Genomic DNA, 23,369 nt, shown 5'->3' on the forward strand with positions numbered 1-23,369 from the left:
AATAAGGTTCAAATCTTATCATTTTCATTTTAATTCACTTAAGCAAACATTACCTACTACATGCAAGATACCTATGTATTAAGGATACAAGGATAAATCCTCTCAAGTCAAGGAATATGTTGGGGGGGATAGGGGGAAGAGAACATTTTACTTACCTAGGGAAGGGTAATAAAAGTAACCTATCAGAGAAGAAAAGAAGAAATATTGACAAAGTATCTTACAAAATTTGAAGACAACTAGAACTCTTTCAACTGGAGGAATCAAGAACAATTTCAGAGATGGCTGCACTTGAACTGTGTCTTGAAGAAAGAACAAGGTTCTTCAAAATGCAGATGAAAAGAGCATTCCAGGCTTGTACAAATATATAGAGATAGGAAATGGTATGTGAAATTCAGGAAACAGTAAGTAGTTTGGTTTGATGAATGTGCTGATAATGTGAAGTAATATGAAATAAGGGTGAAGAAATAGATTTTTGTAGTTTTCCTGTTGAAAAGTCAGGCCATTGCTAAAAAGCTTAAAATGCTACAACATACAAACATAAAGAAAACTCCAAATTTCAATGGTCACTAAGTAACTAAACAAATTACTATGGTAGCTTTCCATTTAACCATGGAATCACAGACTTACAGTTGGAGGGAATTTTAGGTTATATAATACACCACCACCAATAGATGAGACAGGAGGCCCTAAGTCTTTATGACTTTCCCAAAGTTATGTGGATAAGCTAGTTGAGGCAGAATTTGAATTCAGGTCCTCTGACTCTAAATATAGAATTCTTTCCACCAAAGTTACTCAGATAATGTGGGAAATGTAGAATTTGAATTCAGGTCCTCTGACTCTAAATCCAGAACTCTTTCTACTATGCCTCATTGTTCTCCCCTTTGATTAGTATCGAGGTGCCCCAAAGGAAATTTCACAGTATTAATACTTTTCTTTTATTGTACTTTTACTGATAGATAGTTTTGATAATATTTCCCAGAAATTACATTTATTATTATTATGTTATATATTATATATTAATATATAATATATAATTATTCCACTAGAACTAATTACTAGGTCTTGTTTTTGAATCAGTACAGCATTTTAATTTTGAAAATTTTAATGCACATCCCCATTAACAATATGCTGAGTATAACATGTGTTTTAAGAGAATTTCCATGCCCACAACACATTTATAACGAATGTTCAAGTATTTATTACACCTTGGCTTCAGCAACATGTCTGACAATGCATTGCTGAAATCCTGGATTAACCAATAGCTTATTTAGACACAATTTTTTTCTTTTTTGGTATTATGAACTGTAATTGATAATGATTGACTTAATCATAACCACTGTTGCTACCATTAACATAAAGAAATCAACATATTTCTCAAAAAAGCCTAAAAGAATGCCATTCAGCCTGAAATACCTTAATACTGTGTATGAAAACCAGTAAACATGGGGCTGGCTTCTTGCACAATAATCATATATCCTGGATGGCTGGCATATTCTGGTTTGAAAACAAGAGGCCTAGAGCAAACAATCTCTTTTAGCTCATCTTCAAGTCAACAAATATTTTTTGGGGAGGCTGAGGCAATTGGGGTTAAATGACTTCCCAGATTCATACAACTAGGAAAGTGTTGTGTCTGAGATCAAATTTGAACTCAGGTCCTTCTGACTTCAGGGCTAGTGCTCTATTCACTGAGCCACCTAGCTGTCCCCGCAACAAATATTTATCAAGTCCCTACTATTGAGCAATGAACTGCTGATTTATTCAAAAGTATGGCTTACATAGTAGATAAAATATTAGACTTAAAATCAAGAAGACTTGGGAACAATTAATGGTTTAACTTTCTAGATGTGTATTCCTAGGCAAGTTACTTAGACTTTCTAATCTCAGTTTCCTCTTCTATACAAAAAGAGATTGAATTCAATAACCTCTAAGGAATCTTCTAACTCTCAGTTGAGTATCATTGCTAATTATCCATTTTATCTTGGGTAAACCTAATCAGACAGCTTAATACAACACAAATTATTGTCATTGTAGCTCAGCCCTCATTCAATCTTCAGTCTTCTTTTCCCATATCAATTGATTCTCTGGGCTGCCTTTCACATACTTAGCTCATGAATATAGAGCTGAAAGAGACCCTAGAGGACCAGTTATTCTGAATCCCTCATGTTACAAATAATTATTTTATCTATAGACAGCCAAAAGAAGAGCAAAAAGGGAACAAGGATGTTCAAACTTCTTAGACATAATATGTAGGTGAATCACCCTAGTAGCTCATTTCTTTAGGGAAGGAGAGTCTTCTCTTACTACTGATGACTGCCTTTATTAGGTTGAGTTGGTATTCTGTTCACTTTGTGTTATTGTGCGCATACATGTGTATGTTTAGAACCAAAAAATATTGGTTTCAGCTAATTAGGTGAGAAGTTATTACAGGATCAATTGAACTTCTTCATTCTATAGCTCTTAAACATCCTTATTAGACCAGAACTATACTAAAAGGAAAGGGAAAAAGTATTTGTTTTACTTTATAATATCTAGCAAAAATAAAGAAATTAAAAGTTCACAAAGTACTTTACATTTTTTTGTCTCATTTGATTTCATCCTCATTTTACAGATGAGGAAATTGAGACAGAAGAAATTAAGGGATATGACCAGGGCCATACAACTTATGAGCACTTAAGGCATAATTTAAACTGAAATCTTTTTTATTCCGTATCCCATGCTCTACTACTGAACCATCTCTAAAATAATGACAACTTTAAGGTTTGCAAAATGCTTTATAAATAGTATCTCGTTGGAGCCTCACAATGACCTTTTGAGGTAGGTGTTGTTGATGTCATATGTATCAGTATAGACAAATCTCTTTTTAAAATGGGTCATTTGGTAATGTGCAATAATATTTATAGCAGCCCTTTTTGGGGTGGCAGAATATTGCAAAATGAGGGGATAATCAATTGAGGAATGACTGAAAAAGCTGTGGTATACAAATATAAAGGTATGCTACTGTGCAATAAGAAATGATTAACAGCAACAATTCAGTAAACCTGGAAAGACTTTTATGAACTGATGGAAAGTGAAATGAGCAGGACCAGGAAAACATAGAGAATCAGCAACATTGTGTGATGACCAACTATGATTGACTCAGCTCCTTTCAGGAACACAGTGATCCAAAACAAGCCCAATGGACTCCCAAAGGAAAATGCTATCCACTTCCAGATAAAGAACTGATCAACTCTGAATGCAGACTGCAACATAGTTTTCAATTACTTTATTCTTTCTCATGGTTGCTTTTTTCCTTTTGATCTGATTCTTCTTTTACAACTCTGACTAATGTGGAATTATGTTTTACATGGTAACATGTGTAAACCATATTAAACTGCCTATGGAAGAAGGGACAGGATAGAGAAAGAGAAAAATTTGGAACTCAAAATTTTGTTAAAATGAATGCTAAAAATTTTCTTGACATGTAAGTAAGGGAAAAATGAAATACTTTTTAAAAATGAAAGCCTAAATTAAAAATAGGTCATTATATTATTTTTTTTAATTTTAAGTACAGGTTTTGTTTTTCATGTCACAAAAATTCATCAAGAACATTTAAATGTAACCTGAGGATTGGCTAAAAGTTGCTTTTAATAAGCAAAAACAGCCCAATTCACAAAGAAAGCATTCAATCAAAAACTTTTAGAGCTGTGATGATATGGAAAAAATAGGATAACAGTTCAGCAAGGAAAGAAATGACCAAGAAAAGACAGGACAACTGAACAGCATACTGTGCAATAGCTTCTATTGAGAACAATGATTTGAAGGAAATACAAATATTCTTGCAACAAAACTATTGCTTCCAACTTAGGGAATGTCAGTATAATAATATTCACTAATTCAAATTAGCCATTAGTATTTAATATAACACTTTGGTTAGATGTGAGCTTGTATTAGCAAATTAATTTAGATTTAATGTTGGGACAGAATGAGACACTAGTTAACAAAAGATTTACATAGCAAGTGGAATAGGAGAAGGGAAGAAGACAAGTGAATCTCCTTAGCACATTACAAATATAAGCTTGTTTGAGCTTCACAGCAACTCTGTGAGTAGGTATTATTATTATTATTATCCTTATTTCTTTCAGGAAACTGAGTCAGGAAGAGATTTGGCGACTTGCCCAGAGTTATACAGACAGCAAATATTGGAGGCTAGATTTGAACTCAAGTTTTTCTGACTCCAAGCCCAGCCAGGTGATGTAGCTATCACACCACGTAGCTGCCTCTTGCCAAAATATATAACAAGAATACAGTGGTTCTTAGCTATTTCAGATTGCTGCCTTTCTTTCTGGTCACCACTGGAGTTCTTCAAATAGAGACTAAATGATCCCTGTCAAATATAGAGATAACTCCTTTAGGATATAAGTAGTATTAGATAATTTCTAGAGTCTATTCTAAAATTCTGTGACTTGGAGAAAGCAGTCACATAGGTCGGTAACTACTGATATATTCTTAGATGCTTTTCTTACTTTCCTAGGAGATTCCCCTTCTCCCATTCTTTTCCCACTTTAAGGTATCCTGAATCCTTCAGCACCTTCAAAATTATATCTATTTTATATATATATATATATATATATATATATATATATATATATATATATATATATATATATATATATGTATATATATATATACATATATATATATTACTATATTGGTATGCAAATCACTTGGGGGAAAGCAAGCATTTTGACTTATTTTTTTGTAATGGTTATGATTATATTCATATAATACACCCATTTAATGGATCTTTTTGTTATAGTTTTGATGTGGTTTTAAAGAATGAATACAATTCTAAGGATAAGTTGCAGAACTTGTAGTTCTTAAAAACCATCCTTAAATTTACATGTATACCTAGTTTTATTGTGCTTCATTTTATCACATTTGCAAATAATGCATTTATTTTTATTTTTTATTTTTTACAAATTGAGGATTTCTGGCAACCCTGCACTGAATAAGTCTATTGGGGACATTTTTCCAACAGCATGTGCTCACACCATATCTATGTGTCACATTTTGGTAATTCTTACACTATTTTAAAATTTTTATCATATCTGTTATAATGATCTGTGATTAATGATCTTTGATGTTATTATTGTAGTTGGTTTTAGGTGATATAAACCACACCATATAAGATAGCAAACTTAACTGATAAATATTTCATGTGTAATGACTACTCTACATACTGTCATTGATCTCTCTCCTCTTCAGGCTTCCCTCTTCCTTAAGAATATTGAAATTGGGCTAATAAATAACCCTATAATAGCCTTTGAATATTCAAGTGAAAGAAAGAGTCAACAAATTCAGCAAATGTCATTCTCTTATTTTAAGAAATTGCCACAGCCACCCTAATCTTCAGTAACTAACTCTGTGATCAGTTAGCAGCCATCAACATCAAGGTCAGACCCTCCACCAGCGAAAGAATTGACTCACTGAAGGATCAGATGATGATTAGCATTTTTAGCGATAAAATTGTTTTAGGTAAGCTATGTACACTTTTTTAAGACATAATACTATTGAACACTTAATAGACTACAGTATAGTGTAAACATAACTTTTTTATGTACTGGAAAACCAGAAAATTCATGTGACTCACTTTATTGAGATATTTCCCTTATTGCAGTGGTCTGGAACCAAATCTGCAACATCTCTAAGATATGCTTGCATACAGAAATAATAATAAAGGGACAAGCAATTTAGGAATTAGCAACTTAAAAAAGCAACTTTGTAAGATTTGGGAACTCTGATCAACACAATGACCAACCACAATTCCAGAGGACTCGTGATGAAACACATTTCCCACATGCTAATAGAGATGTGATAGAATTCAGAGTTCAGACTGAGATATAGGTTTCTGGACATGGCCAAGGAAGACATTTGTTTTGCTTGACTAATATGTTTTCAATCCGGTTTTGTTTTTCTTGCTTTCTCAATCAGGTAGGGGGGAAAAGATCTATCTTCATTTAATTTGTTTAAAAGATACTGCTTAAAGATACTGAAGTAGCTATTGGTTGGAACTTGAGTACTTCAAGGATAATATCAGACTACAAAGTAACATGATCACTTGCTACAGAACAAAGGAAAGTAAGATTAAAAACAAAATGAAAAACAACACCAGCAACTAAGAAGTTGTAGAGTGCCCTAATTAATCTGCAAAAAAAAAAAAAAAAAAAAAAAAAACACAAGCAAAGACTTTCAAAAAGGACCTGGAAACTGAAAGAGTATTAAAAACTCCTCTGAAAAGTAGCATAAATTTCTTGAACTTAGAACAATATCATTAAGACAGTTTTTTTTAAAAAGCAGTTTTTAACTATTGCTGGGAAGAAAAATGCTTGTCATAGGCAAGACAATAAAATACTGGAGTAGCACAGATTGAAAAGGGGGTAATTTTGGCTGAAGAGACTCACTCTTTCATTCAAGGGTATAGCAAAACTATTATCAGAAAAAGTCTAGATAAGCCCAACGGAATCTTAGAGAGCTGACAATTTAGACATCTTCAAAAGACAGTAAAACACTCACCTTCCAAAAAATGTTTAGGAGGACGCTTTTTTTTTTTTACTTCTAGTCAACCTGGCTAGCTTGTTCCCACTGAAAAATTGATGAACTCCAATAAACATGATATATTGAGAAGTAGAATTATTTCAGAATTAAAGAAACTCAAAAATGGAGCTAGAATACTGCACAAAAACTTATCCTATGCCACACATAATAAAAGATTAAAAGGTGATCCATAAACTGGAGAGAATCATGGTTCAGCCACCTGGGAATTTATCTGATGAAAATAAATGTCACTTAAATTGTATAACCTATAATTAAGTCTAGACTTAATAAACAAGACATGATCAAAGACACCTTTAATACTGAGTGTAATAAAAATGTGGTTTCATGATGAAGAATTAAGAACTTTGTGTTAAAGAGTTGTGAACTCAGTGTCAAATCATGTAGAATGACTGTAGCAAAGGAGGATCTTTTTAAAAAAGTTTTTTAAATATTTAAATGTTGTAAGATTTATTGTATACCAAATAACTGTAATTAGTTGACTTTGTCCCATATACCTCTCACATCATTTGAATATTTCTATACAGCTGATCTTCCTGACTTCATCTTTATAAACTATCACTTCTTCTTCCTCACATGACCTATTAGGAGCTAAGTATTATATTAGAATACAGTCATTCTCCTTTCACCGAGGAGAAGTCTAAGTTGTTATTGAAACATCAGCAGATCACTTCCATTTTACTTATCTTTTCACCCTCCTTTCTGTTTCATCTAAAAATCCTGTGAAACTGATTTATCTTAGGTCTCGTGAATGAATTTCTGCAGCTTCAGGTATTGATTCCTCTACTACTTTTCACTGTCTTTGAGGTATTTGGTTTTCTTCCAACTCCTCAAAGTTGTTGTTCCGTCTTTTTCAGTAATGTTCTCTGGGATCTCATTTGGGGTTTTCTTGGCAGAGAAACTGGAGTGGTTTGGCCATTTCCTTCTTCAGCTCATTTTACAGATGAGGAAACTGAGGCAATCAGTGTGAAGTAAGTTGCCTAGGGTCACTCAGATAGTAAGGATCCAAGGCCAGATTTATACTACGGAAGGTAAGTCTTCCTAACCCCAGGTATTTGCACTCTGTTCATCGTGCCATCTAGTCGTTCCAAGATTATTGCTCAGTCATGTCCATTTTTTTGTGTGACATTGTGGACTGTCTGCTCATGGGGTTTTCCTAGCAAAGATAGGATAGAATAGAATGATTTGTCTAGAGTCACACAGCTAGTAAGTGTCCGAGCCTGGATTTGAATTTAGGTCTCCCTGACTTCAGACCCAATGATCCATCTAGCTGCATATTAGTTTGTACTCTAAATGGCACTGCCTTAGCTTTTGTGTCTCTCTTCTTTTCAAAGCAGTCATGTGTTTGCCTTCTGAGGTAGTTTTTTTTGTTTTTTTGGTTTTTTTGGTCTTATCATGGGGACTATTTTTAAATCACTTAAAACTTCTTTAAGAAATGGGAATGATCAATCAATGTCTTTATGTTTATCTATTCATCATTTTTCTGAGTCAACAGCTTGCTTAATACAGGATGATAGAATCGCAGAATTTATGAGATCCAACTGGGCTATTTTGCAAACCATAGGAACCACTAAGTCTATCCTTCTCAGGTTACAAATGAGGAAACTGAAGCACAATCATGCTGAGAGGTAGTTACTATTATTATTTCCATTTCACATGTGAAGAAATTGTGGCAAACAGAATGTCTTCATCCGGATCTCACAGTAAGTATGAGAGATAAGATTTGAATTCTAAGGCTAGCACTCTATCCTGTAGGTTTAGATTAGGCTATTGTTGGTCACTCATTTTCAGGTGTATCTGACTTCATGACCTCATTTGAGGTATTCTTGGCAAACATACCGGACCAGTATTTGCCATTTCCTTCTCTAGCTCATTTTATCAATAAGGAAACTGAGGCAAATTGAGTTGTGTCTTTCCCAGGGTCACTTAGCTAATAAGTGTCAGGATGAAGTACATGCAATTGTATAAATTGTTCCAAATGTCAAAGGTCCAACTGCATGCAAAAAAATGATTCAGATATAAGTCCCATGTGTACAACCAGTCACTTTCCTGTCTAAGGGCAAGGGCTATTTCATTGTTTGTGAAGTTGTTTGATGCTCACTTTATTTAGTGCTTTCTAACTTTCTTCTTCACAAAAGTATTAAGGATATATAGACTTGAGGCATTTGAATTTACTAGGTTTTGGTTTCTTTCATTCCTTCATCTTGAACCAAATTTTCTAAAATATTTTTCAATCTGCTCCTCCATGCTCATGCTGACATCGAATTTACAAAGTACATGCTATATTAGTGAGGACCCTCTTGTCAAGTTCTTCATAAAGTTTCTTCTACTTATTCATCTGTTGTTAGAGGCTAAATCACAAACTCCTGCTATCTTCATGACCATCCCTTCCTTTATACTTACAGAGAGCAAAGTAAAGTGAGATGACCAAATATCTTATTTAAAACAAACAAACTAACTCTCTATCTGGCCTCTTCAACAATATGTCAATCAATTTTTTTAGTTAGCTGCAATTTCCTTATTGTTTTCTAGGAAAAAACAATTTTCCCTATTGTTTCTTTAGAGAGAGATTGCCAATATTGGTATAGTTTGGGTTCTCTGGTAATATTGCCAACTCATTGGTCATTGAACAAGGCCGTTATGTTTATAAATTAATATGCAAAATTAATATTTATAAGAAGTCTAAAAATGTTATTCTTAGTACCTTCTCAATCCCCCTTCCCACTTTCTCTTTTCCACTGCTATTAATTTTGCAGAAGTGAATGGCCTAGAGTAATGAGGACCATTTTGATGTTTTTTCTTCATTTTGTGAGTTGCCAAGGCAAAAGAATTCTTCATCTAGGGGCTACTGTACTGATGAGTCATTCCACACTTAGCTAGACTGGTCCTTGGAGAGCAGGCACAGAACCTTGAACAAAGTAGTCAGTTAATAAATATTTGTTAAATTTCGGAGTTACTGGTCTAAAGCCAATAAAAATGTTACATTTATTTTTTCTAAGAGACTAATATTAGCAAGGAAATATTTAGAATGGTGTTTAGAGTTCTGCTAAATTTATTATGTAAAAGATGTCCTTAAAACATAAGATGTACCACTGAGGGAAAATCTTGCTGCTTTTATAAAGACAAAGTAATGAGGATCTGAAAGGCACTCAACATGGACCTAAATACAATACAAGTAAATATAGTGAAACCTACTCAGCAGACTGAAAAGACTTTTATAGTAAAGTAAGAGATAGAAATAAGACAAATTTAAAGTAATTATAGAGTAAGATACAAGTATCAGATTTATTTATATTTGCAATATGTACTCACTTACCTTTGCATTTTCAATGCAGGGGCAGAGAGCCCAAGCAGCACTGGCCTTAACATCTGGATGAGGATTTTTCAGCAAGGACCATAACAAACGAACTCCATCTAAGCGATCGATTATTCTGTTGTATAAGCAAAATTAAAGATACATACATTAATTACTGGTTACATACATAACTGAAATGGAATTATACTGATTTATACAACTTTGATGCAAAATGAAATAAGCAAAACAAGGAGACAAATTCACACAACAGTAACAATAACAACATCATAAAAAATGAGTAATTTAGAAAGAAGAGCTCTGATTAATGCAATGTCCAATCACTATTCCAAATTATTGATAATGAAGACTATTACACAACTTCTGAGAGAGTACTGATAGACTAAATATGAAAAATGGAACAGAAATTTTTGGGCAATATGAAAATTTGTTTTGCATGATGATTATACATATTTCTTATAAGAGTTTTGCTCCCCTGCAGGATGGGGGAGAGGAAGTGAGTGGATTGGAAGGAGAGAAAAGAAATGCTTATTAATTTAAAAATAAGATTTAATTTAAAAGAAAAGTAAAAGAATTATTGCATTTCCATTAAGTGTGCCCATTTAAACTCCTGTTTGGATGTTTGGATTTAAAAATATGAAAAACAGGGGGGAAAACATTTTAAATAAATTCATGCCAGTGTCAGTTCAGTGATTTCAACACTACTAAACTTAGGACATAGAAAGCATACTGCATGATAACCATGTGACTTTGTAATAAACTACGTGCAAACTGAAACCCCAATTCAAACATACTGGTTTCTTTCATATAGTAACAACTAAATACTTTCCAAAACAAATATTTAGGCCAAAAAAACTATGTACTTAACTATTTTATTTGGTCTGTGTTTAATGTATTTACCTTACTGTATGACATATTTTAAACTCCTACGGTTTTAATCTAGCATTAGGAATTAAAATCGTCACACCACAGTGCATCCTTTGTTGGGCATGAATAACACATAACTTGTTTCCCATGTGTTCCCTTACCAACAAGACTAACATTGAATACTGTGTTATAATTACTTAAACATACTGTAATCAAAGTATCTTCATGACTAGCCGAAAAATGAATTATCATCAGAGTCATCTCTACGCCATCTGTCTTATGTTTATATATCAATCAGTCTAGGGGATCCTAGCTTCACATTAAGGTCCACTGAGTACTTTAAATTGAGAGGAAGGCCAAACAAAACTTAATATCCTTTACAAACATGGCTTTGTTCAGAAAGATACATTAAACTCAAAGCAGATGAAATGAAGATAATGGAAATCAAACTTTCTTTGAATTTTAACCTCAAGTTGAAGTTTAATTATATGAAGTATTTAACCATGAACACAATATGTATTATTAACATACAATATAATTCAGTCTCAGAAATTAATGCAAGAACATCTACTTTCCCTTGATTGTGAGAGATGAGCTTGCCTTCAAAATGTATTAGTCTCAAAGCTCCAAGTAGAAAATCACTTTTGCACGTCCTCATAAAACAATTGATATCTGTCCTATCCAATGACGGTATTGTATAAAAAAAACCTAAAGGCATTTTTAAAAACATGAAAAATATCTCTGGCTTTATTCAGAAAAGTGAATTTATTGACTTTAGAGAGTTGATACTAGAACAGACCTCTCTCTTCTCAGCAGGAGGTGACAGACTGTGGGTGTGGAGGGAAGCTTAATTTGTTTGTCAAGTCCAATGTACTGGGTTTTGTTGCTTTATTATAATTCTTTGTTCCACAGGAGAATTGTAGTAGAGCCAAGAATTCCATTGAGAGAAATGATATATTTTTTTAAAGCATCAATAAAATTTTTTTTGAAGAATAGATTCAGCTTAAGATTTAATAAAAGTCTTTCTAAACCAAGAATTATCTGTCAGATGCCACTTTACAATTTTACACATACTGGGGGTCAGGGAAGACTGTTAGTTGTCAATTTACATGATAAAAAAGTAAACACATAATTAGATACTTCATAATAAAACATATAAATATTTTAAAATAAAAATAGTCCACTGGCCAACCAAGTCCTACTATTAAGACATTCAATGCCAAAATCTTGCTCTTTATACAATTAAATCCCAATAACTGCCAATTATGAATCCCATAATAATAATCCCAGTGGCCATCTTATTCAAATTCACATTGTTCATTTCAACTGGATGGAACCAATTATCATATTTCTACATATAATTATAACTTCAAATAGAGTGAATTCAAATAAGATGACTACTTCATGTTATCCATTATTCTCATTAATCAGAATCTCACTAATCTGTAGCTGGAGTTATATGCACAATCTCTTATAATTACAATGAGTAGGAGTCTGGCCCACCCTGTCAAAAGTTCAATGATACAATTTGCATGAAGTTGGCTAAGAAAGAGTAAGAAGTTTTTCACTGAAATTACGATCCTTTATGGTCGCAAACATCAGGAAAGTTAGGGGAGGAAATCATAGATTTTTATTTCTACAATGAAATAGAATGAAGAAGAATTACCAGTTATAAACAGTGATCTATTTGAAATTATGTACTTCTAGATAAAAACTTTGAGAAATCTCTTTGCCCTTAGTTTAAAAAAAACTCACTTAGTTTTCTCCCTCTTACCAGTTTATTTTCAAGTTTTAAAAGGAAAAAAAAAAACATTATTCAGGCATGAACCATTCTTGATGAAGTCATGCCTACTTTTAGTGATCACTGATTTCCTTTCTAAGTGTTCACAAGCCATCTTCTTAATAATGTGTTTTAAAATTTTTACAAGAAACAGAAATCAAGGTCACTGATTTACAGTTTATAGAAGTGGGCCTTTTCTCTTTTTAAAAAAATTATTGGGACAACATTTGCCCTACTCCAGTTGCTACAGTGCCAATAGTGGTTCCACAACTACATCTGACAATTCTTTCAATACCATGGGATGTATTTTGTCTAGGCCTGGTGATTTTGAACTCATCAAGAGAAGCTAAATATTGTCTGTCTCTTGACTTATCTTGGGTTTTAACTACCTGTTAGCCATTTTTATTACTTCCTTCCCAATCCAAATGTCTTTTCTCCTTGGCAATGAAAACAAAAGTAGAGTTGAAAAGTTCAGTCTTCTCAGTTTCATTCATTATATCCCATCTATCTCTTGTTTTGGATCCTTTGATTGCCCCCAACACTGATAAAACAACAACAACAACAATCTTTTTTTGTTATTTTAAGTATTGATCACCACCTCCAGCTCATTCTGGACTTTATTGGTCTTGGCACAGTTTATACAAGAATCAGTCTTTCACATTTTATTCCCAATTACTTTTAAACAAATCTGAATAGGCTAAATTCTCTTTGCATCCACATTAATTCCAGCATCCCTTATTTGCATGTTTTACATTAGAATACTTTCTATTTCACTCTTCATTCCTCTTGGGCTGCCTATTTCTTCAAGTTATTGGGCCATTGGATCTGACCGATTCTTATTCTGAATCCTTGAAAACAGTTTTTCCTTCCTTCCTTTCCAAAGTTGGGGGTGTATATGTAGAATTTAGGAGGCATATTTAACTATATCTACTTTTGCCCTCACTCTTTCTTTTCTTTTTTTTAGATGCAAAGTTTGTCAAAAAAGACTTTAATGAAATCACAGAAGTATGTTTATATTTATACATAAAAATATTTCAAGATCAATACTGAAAATTACTACAATATTACCATTAGTTTAACTAGTTACATTATTTCTCTTCTACTTTACATACTTACAACTTATCTGACCAATGATCTATATTTTCAAAATATTTATTTATAAGTAGAAGGAAATGATTGTCTTTTCCAAATGACAGCATTTCCTGATTCTCACTCTTTTTCTTATGAATTCTTTGATGGAAAGGTCATTTGGTCCCAAAATTGTTCCTTTTTCTACTCTAACAACCAATGACTCCATCTTGGTTATTATAAGTTCTAGAAGAGCAGTTCCTTTTGTGGTTTTCTCCATGTTTTGGAGAATGAAATGATCATGAAGGGAAGCCAGAAATTTGTCAAGTTTTCTGCTTTTAGCAGAGAATTCTAAGTTTCTATCCAGTTAGTTTCATTTTGATATCATGTTTCCATTATAGATTTATAATCAAGTTCCCAAGTTCCTTCTTTAATTCCTTTCTGTCCATTTGATATACAGAAAATCTCAACAACTATGTTACTTCTCCACTAATGTTCACCCAAAGCCTCTCTTTAATTCTTCCTTTGGGTTCCTTGTTTTCCTGATGGCTAAGGTTGTTTAATTTTTACCCCTCTATTTCTTTTGTATAAGGTATGCTCTTCCATTCTACATTTCAGTCACAAGTCACACACACCCATCATGTTGGAATAATACCCATAAAATCAGATTTTCCCTTCCTCCTTGTACTATGCCCATTGTTTCACACTGTTGAGGTAGATAAGATTTAAGTTCAAATCACATATTAGACTTTGCCTCACTTAAATCCAATCCAAATCAAGAAGATCACCCTCATGATGTCATTGGTCTTCTTCAAGAACAAAGGAAGAACAACATAAGACACTACCCAGCTTTGTGGCCCTGGACAAAGCATATTAAATTGTGTATGTACAAGAAAAAGTTGGGACTTGATGGGCTCTAAAATTCCATCCAGCTTTAAATCTATGATCCTATTTCATCTATATATTGTGAATGGCTAAACAGACAATCTGAGACATGAGTTTTACTATTATTTTTCCTTTTGAATATTGTTTCCTGTGAATTATTCACTTCTTCTCTTTGGTGCACCTCTTACTCTCTATGGTACTAGTCCAAGGCTATGGATGGCTCATCCAAAGATATACAGATTGCTGAATGGGGACCTCACCTAACTCTGCAGCCAGAAGTCCTGTGTTTTAATCTTGATTCTGCTATTTTATGTGGATTTGGGGGTCAGTCAATAAATGTTTTTTGGACTTCAATTTCCCCAATCATAAAATAAAGAGATTGGACTAGATAATTTCCTATAATCTCTTCCAGATCTAAATTCTATGATTTTATACATGAAGGCTTCCTGATTCTCAATACAATTATTTTTTTTTTACCATAACATGTTTTGGAATTAATTTTGAAATCAAACATAAAATCATGTGTTTGGTTTTAAAAATGGTTTACAATCTAGCCTATTCCTTCCCTATTAGTATGGACTTCATATACCCTGTAATCCAGTGACACTAGTCTTTATTCATAGCATATCATGATTTCATGCCTTTTCACTGGCATCTTTCCTTCAAGACTCACCTTCTGAAACAGAACTTTCCTAGTTTTCTGATTACCTGCTATTTACACTATATGTTTCCCTGGTAAGTGATTGATAGTCATTCCTATGCTGTCTCCACATTAGGTCATGAATTCCTAGAGGGCAGAGATTTGTTTTTGCCTCTTTTTTCCCTTTAGCATTTGACACAGTATCTAGTATATAGAAAATTTTTGTTAAATATTTATGAAGAATATGATGGTGATAAATTAGATTTTATTTAAGCTATCCTGTAGATGGCAAATCTTACTCATTTTTTCTTTAACACAACAGAACTGCTTTCAACTCTACTAATCTTGCTATTATTCAGTCACATCCAACGCCCCATTTGGGAGTTTCTTTAGCAGAGATACTGGAGAGGTTTGCCATTTCCTTCTCTAGTTCATTTTACAGATAAGGAAACTGAGGCAGAGTTAAATGACATGCTCAGGGTCACACAGCTAGGATGTGTCTGAAGTCACATTCCTGATTCCAAGTCCAGTACCCCTATTTATCTCTAATCTTAGTATATCCAAAATTAGAGGCCGTGTGGTATAGAAAGGAGGGAGCATGGATTCAGGATCAGGATTTAGATGTGGATACTATGTGGATACTATCTCTATAATTTGTAACGTGTGTGATCCTGGCAAATTATCCTAGTTTCCTCACCTGCAAAATGTGATGGCTGTTCTAGATGGTTATTGAGGTATCTTTCCAGCTCTAAATCTAAGATCTTTATACCCTCCACTGACCATTATCAGAAGTTATTTATTTGTTTTGATTAGCATTTTACTCTGAATTTATTTGTAGAAGTATGCTAGTTAGTCTTGCGGTTATAGTCACTTAGTGATGCATTTTACAATAATTTGTTGATGTTACAAAGGCAAAAGTAAACTATTTATTTAGAGATCTCCAACTTCATCATAGCAATCACCACTCAGCCCAGTGGCTAGGCTAACCATCCTGAGCTATATAAACAGAGTTTCAGTTTCTAGTGGCAACCAAAATTTTATCTATTGCAAACTGATTTTGATTGATAATTTCCATTGCCATGAATTACTGAAATGAAAAAAAATGAGGCAGCTGTTTGTTATATTCTGCAATCCTTTTTGTTACATTAACATTCATCATGATCCGTTAAGAAGTCTGGCTGGGTTTCTTGCCAAGCTTAACCACATATACAAATGTAAACAAACAGTGCTGTATGAGCTTCACATTGTGCGCACTGGTGAAATTGTGAGGTTCAGTTCTGGCCCTGTTGACATGACTATTCTGAAACCACAGTTTTACATGTTTTAAGAAATGTTCACAATATTTGCTGAAAACTGCATCGATAAATAGTATTATATGACAATGGCTCAGACTAAATGTGGTTAGCTAAAAAGAGTATAAAGCTCTTCTTAAACCTCAACATTAAGAAATGGAAGTAAAATCCATATGTTCTGAAATCAAGAAGGAAAGTTGAAAAAAAAAATGAGGATGGAGAAGAAATTAATGCCAGACTTGTACGATCATCCTTAAGCGAAAAAGTATGATTAGAAAATAACTTCCTTCAAAAGAAGCCTCAGAAGTTTTATATGGCACTCAAAACTCCATTCTGAAAAAGAGACCAAGTTGGAGAGTAAGCTTTGGTTAGCCACCTTGGGAATCATGAAATTCAAATCTGTCACCAAAGTCTAGGGTCTTGGCAGAGTTTAAAAACAAAACAAACAACAAAAAAAGAGTGGGTCCTTTCATAGGACCTTTGGATTTCCAGCAAGAAAGAACTTTCAGGATCTTCTAGCCCAGCCCTTTCATTTTATAGATGTAGCTACTGAGGCCCAAGGGGCAGCTAGGTGGTTCAGTGGACAGAGTGCTAGGCTCAGAGTTGGGAATATCTGAATTCAAATCCAGTCTCATAAAATTACCAACTGTGTAATTTTATGTGTGATCCTGTGTGGCCCTGGGCTAGTCACTTAATCCTGTTTGCCACAGTTTCTACCTCTGTAAAATAAGTTAGATAAGGAATGGCAAATCACTCTAGTATCTTGGCCCAGAAAACCCTAGATAGGGTCACAGAGAGTCAGAAATGATGAAAATGCTTATTGAATCAAAACTGAGGGTCAGAAAGGAGAAATTATTTGCTTAAGGCTAAATTGGTATTAAGTAGTCCAGCCAGGATCCAGTTCTTCTGGCTCCAAATCTAAGATACTTTCACAAGATTAGACATTTAGACCTGAAGGGGACACTGCAGATGAAGTCCGGGCTTTCATTTAATAGAGGAGGAAAACTGAATAGGCTCAGAGTAAGCAGGAGCTAGGAAATGTCCAAGGTAAGGCTGGAACATCTGGTGATAAATCCAGCTCTCTACTGTAAAATCATAACCAACAGATTTAGAACTGGGGAATTTGAAGCCATTCAGTTCAACTCTCCCATTTTACAAATGAGAAAACTGAGGCCCAAAGACTGGCCTAAGATCACTGGTAGGGCAGGGATTCCAACCAGGCCCAGGATTTCAACCAAGGCCCTCTAACTTTAAATTCTGTGATCTTTCCTCTTTACCACCCTGCTCTCTCCACAGTCAGCATTAAACATTCACATTATCCATGTTGTTTTTAAATTTTATTTTGTTAACTATCTCCCAATTACATTTTAATCTGGTTCAGGCCATACAACCAACAGTCTACCCCAGCACATTTGTCCCTGGACTGGTCATGATTCCTCTGTTACAGAGTCAGTTATGAAGATTCAATTGAATGACATTAGACACAACCTAAGAAAATTACTTTATCAAAGTAGAAGAAGAAAATCAGTTGTCATTATAATGAATATCAATGGTATTTTTATATTGCTATTCCCAGGAAAAGTTCTCCTAGCCTTAAAGTCCAAAAGGCCTGAGTTTATGCTCTAATCATGACACATCCTGACTCCAGGATCCTGGGCAACATACAACCTTCTCAGTGTCCCAGGCAACTCCCCATGACTCATCATTGCAGAAAAGATGATTGATAGAAATACTTCCTCATTTGGAATACTTAGAGCAATGAAATCAGAGCTAAAGCAGAAACTATATTTTTATTGCATTTTACATTTCTACATTCACCTTTGCAAAAGCTTGGGCTCCCAATTTCTCTCTCTCTCTCTCTCTCTCTCTCTCTCTCTCTCTCTCTCTCTCTCTCTCTCTCTCTCTCTCTCTCTCTCTCTCTCTCTCTCTCTCTCTCTCCTTTCCCCTCCCCAAGACAGTTAAAAATGAAGAATAAACCATATTAACTACCATACCAACAAATAGCATAGCAAAAAAAATCTTACCTTTTACTGATAAGAACTGATGGAAACTAGGAATAACTACAAGGCTCCCAGAATCCTAGCCAACAAGAGACCAAAATCTACAGGGCCCTCAGAGCTGGCAATATACTCTTAGCAAACTCCTTTCCCAGGAGAGAGAAATCAATCGATAAGTCACTCAATACCTTGATTAAGTGCCAACCTGTGTGCCAGGTACTGTGCTAAGTTGTGGAAGTACAAAGAAAAACATAGTCCTTGCTCTCAAGGAGTTCATGGTCTACACAGCATAGTATTTTCACTCTTTCTGTTGTTGTTTACTTGCATTTTTTTCTCAGGTTTTTTTCCCCTCTTGATATGATTTTTCTTGTGCAACAAGATAATTGTATAAATATGTATACATATATTGGGTTTAACATATATTTTAACATGTTTTACATGTATTGGACTACCTATCATCTAAGGGAAGAGTAGAGGGAAGGAGGGGAAAAGCTGGAACAGAAGGTTTTGCAATGTTGAAAAATTATCCATGCATATATCTTGTAAACAAAAAGCTTTAATAAAATTTTTAAAAATTGACAAGCAAACCAAAAAAAAAAAAGGAGTTCATGGTCTAGTGGATGAGACAAGACACAATGAATGATATGCAAACTCTCTTTGGGAGAAATGGGGGAAATTAGGAACAATCATCAGAGGGAAGGCACTAGCATGAAGAGACATCAGAAAAGATTAGTGTCCAATTTTACTCAGATTCAGTCACGTGCAGAAAACAGAGCACAAATTTCAAAAACTTCTTAAGGGAAATCACTGTTATCATTGACCGTGGATGACTGGCAAGGTGCCCGTCTGCCCATAAGAAAGGAATACGTCTTCAAGAGAAGTGGAGAGTCTGACACCTATGTCTAGGTTCTCTGTCTGTACAATGCCTACTGCCTCAAGTCTGTTGGAACACTATATCATAGAGGGCCAGAGATATTTCCTGGAAGGATAGTCTAATTCACTTTCCAACATTACTTTGAGGGAACCAGAGAACAATAAATAGTTGCATATCTCAAGATAATAGAGAAGGGGTTAATGTTGAAAATTACTAAACAAGGAACAGCATTCCAAGTGAGCAACAATCAAATGATCAAAGTGTGACACATAACGGATCTTTGTCAACTGGGTGGTACCTAGTACACAAAGTGCTGGGCCTGAAGTCAAAGACTCATCTGAGTTCAAATCTGGCCTCAGACACTTACTAGATGTTATCACTTTAGGCAAGTCATTTAACCCTTCTTGCCTCAGTTTCCTCATCTGTAAAATGAGCTGGAAACAGCAAAGCACTACATGAAGAGACAAACATGACTGAAATGACTAAACAACAAACAGCACATTGAATTGAAAAAGGCAACCATCCAATGAGTCTTTACCAAGTGTCTTGATCATGAACACAATATCTGCCCATAAGGAAATTATTTCTAGCTGAGGAGAGCAGAGATATAGGAAAGGAAAATACAAAAAAGTTAAGTATGAAATAAAAAGGGCTTGGATTGGGGTGGTAATATTTGGCATTGAGAAAAAGGAACAAAAATCCAAATAATATTTCAAAGGAAGAAGCCACAGGACTTAGCAAGCAACTGTAGAAAACAGGTGAAAGAAGACAGAGATGACCGGAGTATTGTGAGTGTGGAAACTGGACAAATTAGGTTGAGAAGGGGACCAGTGGGATGATAATAAGTTTGCTTTCAGAAAATCCAGTATTTGGGAATAATCATGACCTGTCCAAGCAACTATTTCAGGTACATGAAAAAGAGACTAGCTAAAGGAGGAAATATGAAAAGAAGGAAAACCTCTCAATATTAGTGCAAAAAAACAAGAGGCATGTTCTACTTTGCCATTTAGACTGGTTCCTTGGTAATATGCCTACTCAAAAGAAAGATCTTGTCAGCCAACTTCTTTTGTGTGTGAGCAAAATATAGCTTTTATTCTCCCTTAAAACAACAAATCAATGAAAAAAATCTATGCTGTAGCAGCATAATTATGCTGAAGCCACAAAAGGCAGGAAATGTTGAGCTATAGGATCCATTCTATTCATGTAAAATAATTATGATAAATTATGTCTTTTATTACACAATCATGTTAACACTGGATAATTTGACAGTTCAAAAATGTTTTATAAATGAGTTAATTGCATGAAGGAAAGATATAATGCAATGATTTAAAAAAAAAAAAAAGAACATATTATACAGGTCACATAGAGAGAGAGCCTGCCTCAGAGTCAGTACTCATGTTCCAATTCCTCTCTCTTAATAGATACTGGCTGTGTGACCCTGGGCAAGTCACTTATCTCTCAATGCCCCAAGCAACTCTTGATACTATAAATTGCAGAGAAGTTGCCACCGTGTTTTGATAGAGTTTCCTTGTTGAGAGCTCCTTGGACCAGGAAGCTCTCCAGATTTTCCCCACAAACAGAACAAATTTTCACCTTCAGGTGAACACAGGCTGGTTAAAAGCCAAGATGACTTGGGACGCCTCCTGGGACACCCAGATAAGGTCCAAAGAAAGCCTGCAGGCTGGGGATTAATCTATGTGAATCACAAACACCTTCAGGCTAGCTCCCCATAAACACACAGGGGAGCCCTGGAGCAAGCTGGGGTTGGTACAGCCTCAGTAGGAACTTTCACCTCCCAGGGTCTGAGGGAACCTCAGCTAATTAGGAATGCCAGTCCCTGCTGGCGTCAGACACCCTGCCCTGGGTGAGAAAATGCCAGCACAGGGTGAGTGCAATGGCGGGGACGCTGCTGGTTGTAGTCATATGCAGGAGGGGGGAACTCTTGGTTTGGGGTTCCAAGGGAGAGGGAAGAGCTCAAGTGAAGCTACTGGCAATATCTCCCCACCCCACAATTAGAAGTGCTACACTAATAGTTCCCATTAAAAAAAAAATGACAACCATAGAAACCTATTATAAGAATAGGTAACCCAGGTTCATCTTTAGAGTAGAACACTGAACTAAAAAGAGTTTCTTCTATCCCAAAGAATCAGATTAAATAGCTCTCTGCCCAAAAAGAATTTAAAAGTCAAATGAGAGGCATTGAGGAAAAAATTTTTTAAATTTAAAAATAAAAACCATCTAAGAAAAACAAGATGATTATGAAAAAAAAGTTAGCTGAATTTAAAAAAAAGGAAATACAAAGTCTTAAAGATGAAAATAACTCTTTGAAAATTAGAATTTGGCATAAGAAAGTCAGTGAAGCTTATGAGACCAAGAAATAACAAAACAGGATATAAAACATGAAAAAATAAAACAGAATGTGAAACATTTTAAAAGAAAAACAACAGATCTGGAGAACAGATCAAGAAGAGAAAATATAAGCATGATTGGACTATCTGGTCCATTTTTGTGACCACAAAAAAAGAAATCTTGACACAAAAATTGAAGAAATAATCCAAGAAAATTTTCCTGGAGTACAGTCCCTAAGAAGCAGTTTAATAATTTATTCTATCATTTTAATAAGAATTATTTTATAAATTGTACAGACAGAAAAGCCATAACTGATTGGATCATATCCTAAAATTTTTAAAGCTCAGAGGTGGGAGAAATCCAGGTAATTGGGGGTTTGAAAACAGTTTACCTTATAGAAATACTTGAAGCAAAAACACAATTCCTAGGGAAGATTAAATATAATCCTATTTGTAATCCTAACTCTAACCCTAACCTTATAGAGTTCATTTTACTAACTCAAAACTTAAAACCACCTGGAGGTAAAAATCATGTCAACTATAAAACTAGCACACAAACACACATTGAAAGATGAGGCTGTACCTTTAAAAAAAAAAAGTGATGTCAAGAATTTTAACAAAAATACAAAAATACCTGTTTTCTGATGATGTGCTAACTGCAATCAGTTCTAGGACGAACATTTCTATGAGATCCATGATTATCCATGTAGAAGTGGACTATATTGACAATACAGAGATGGTACCCAGATGCTTTTTTTGTCAGAAAATAATATCAAGAGGCATATACTCCTCTTTAACTATTTTATTAAGCTCTGAGCCCCCAGACAGAGATAGTGCTTCTGGCAAAATACCTTAGGGTTAGACTTAGCTTTCTTTTATCTAGGTATATTTCCCTTCTTGGTTGTTTTTCCTGAATGAATTCCCAATAAGTACACCTCCCATGAAGTGTCAGTAATTACTCATTTTTATAAAGACAAAGTAAACATTTAAAACATAAAAAGGCAAATATTCTCCTCACCTCCCATCAACCTATGCTCAGAGGAAAACACTGCAGGTTCCCATAAAGAATAAGGGAAAGGAGCAAAAGAAGGTGAAGGCTCACCACATTGGAATCCAGAGTTTAGTGAGACTAGGGTGGTTTGAGCAATACAGCTTCTGTCCTGACATTACTCAGGCCTGATCCACCTGAGGGGCTTTGCTGCAGAGTACTGGCCCCTTTCTCTGTGACAGTTATTCTTGCCTCTACCTCTGCTCTCCCAGCCCCATGGGGCTTCTTTATCCAGCTGTCAGTTCATTCCATCAGGAGCCAGGTTCCTTTTCAAGTCTCTCTCCTAAACTCAGTGCACTGGCTTTAGGCTTGATTTATCATTCTTTGAAGTCAAGAACATCTCACTCTATGGCTCCTCTTCTTTGACTGGGTCGGTAAAAAGCTAACACTTACATTGAAAAAAGACAAAACTGGTACATTATACATACATATATATATATATATATATATATATATATCTCAAAACTAGCTGCCCCATTACTGAAAGACTGGATCAAAACCACATCAGATAAGAAGAATGGATCACAAGATCAAAAGATCAAAGATACAGAGTTGAGAGAAGTTAGTCATTTAGTCAAAAAGCATTCATCAAGGTCCTCCTCTCTACTGGGTACTACAAAACTTAAAGAGGACTTAGAGGGCATCTAATCAAATCTCTTCATTTTT

At 34.6% G+C, this 23,369-nt stretch overlaps 1 protein-coding gene across 2 annotated transcripts in view; it reads right to left on the bottom strand.

Annotated features, from left to right (window-relative positions):
* ODAD2 (outer dynein arm docking complex subunit 2) overlaps positions 1-23,369 on the bottom strand; it is a 218,145-nt gene that overhangs the window by 95,988 nt on the left and 98,788 nt on the right. For both annotated transcript variants that reach the window (XM_074267006.1, XM_074267007.1), the window contains one exon: positions 9,908-10,022. In XM_074267006.1, the coding sequence (XP_074123107.1) occupies positions 9,908-10,022 (115 nt within the window). The remainder of the gene's footprint in view (positions 1-9,907; positions 10,023-23,369) is intronic.

The sequence above is a fragment of the Sminthopsis crassicaudata genome, chromosome 5 (genome assembly GCF_048593235.1).
Source record: "Sminthopsis crassicaudata isolate SCR6 chromosome 5, ASM4859323v1, whole genome shotgun sequence".
Taxonomy (NCBI): domain Eukaryota; kingdom Metazoa; phylum Chordata; class Mammalia; order Dasyuromorphia; family Dasyuridae; genus Sminthopsis; species Sminthopsis crassicaudata.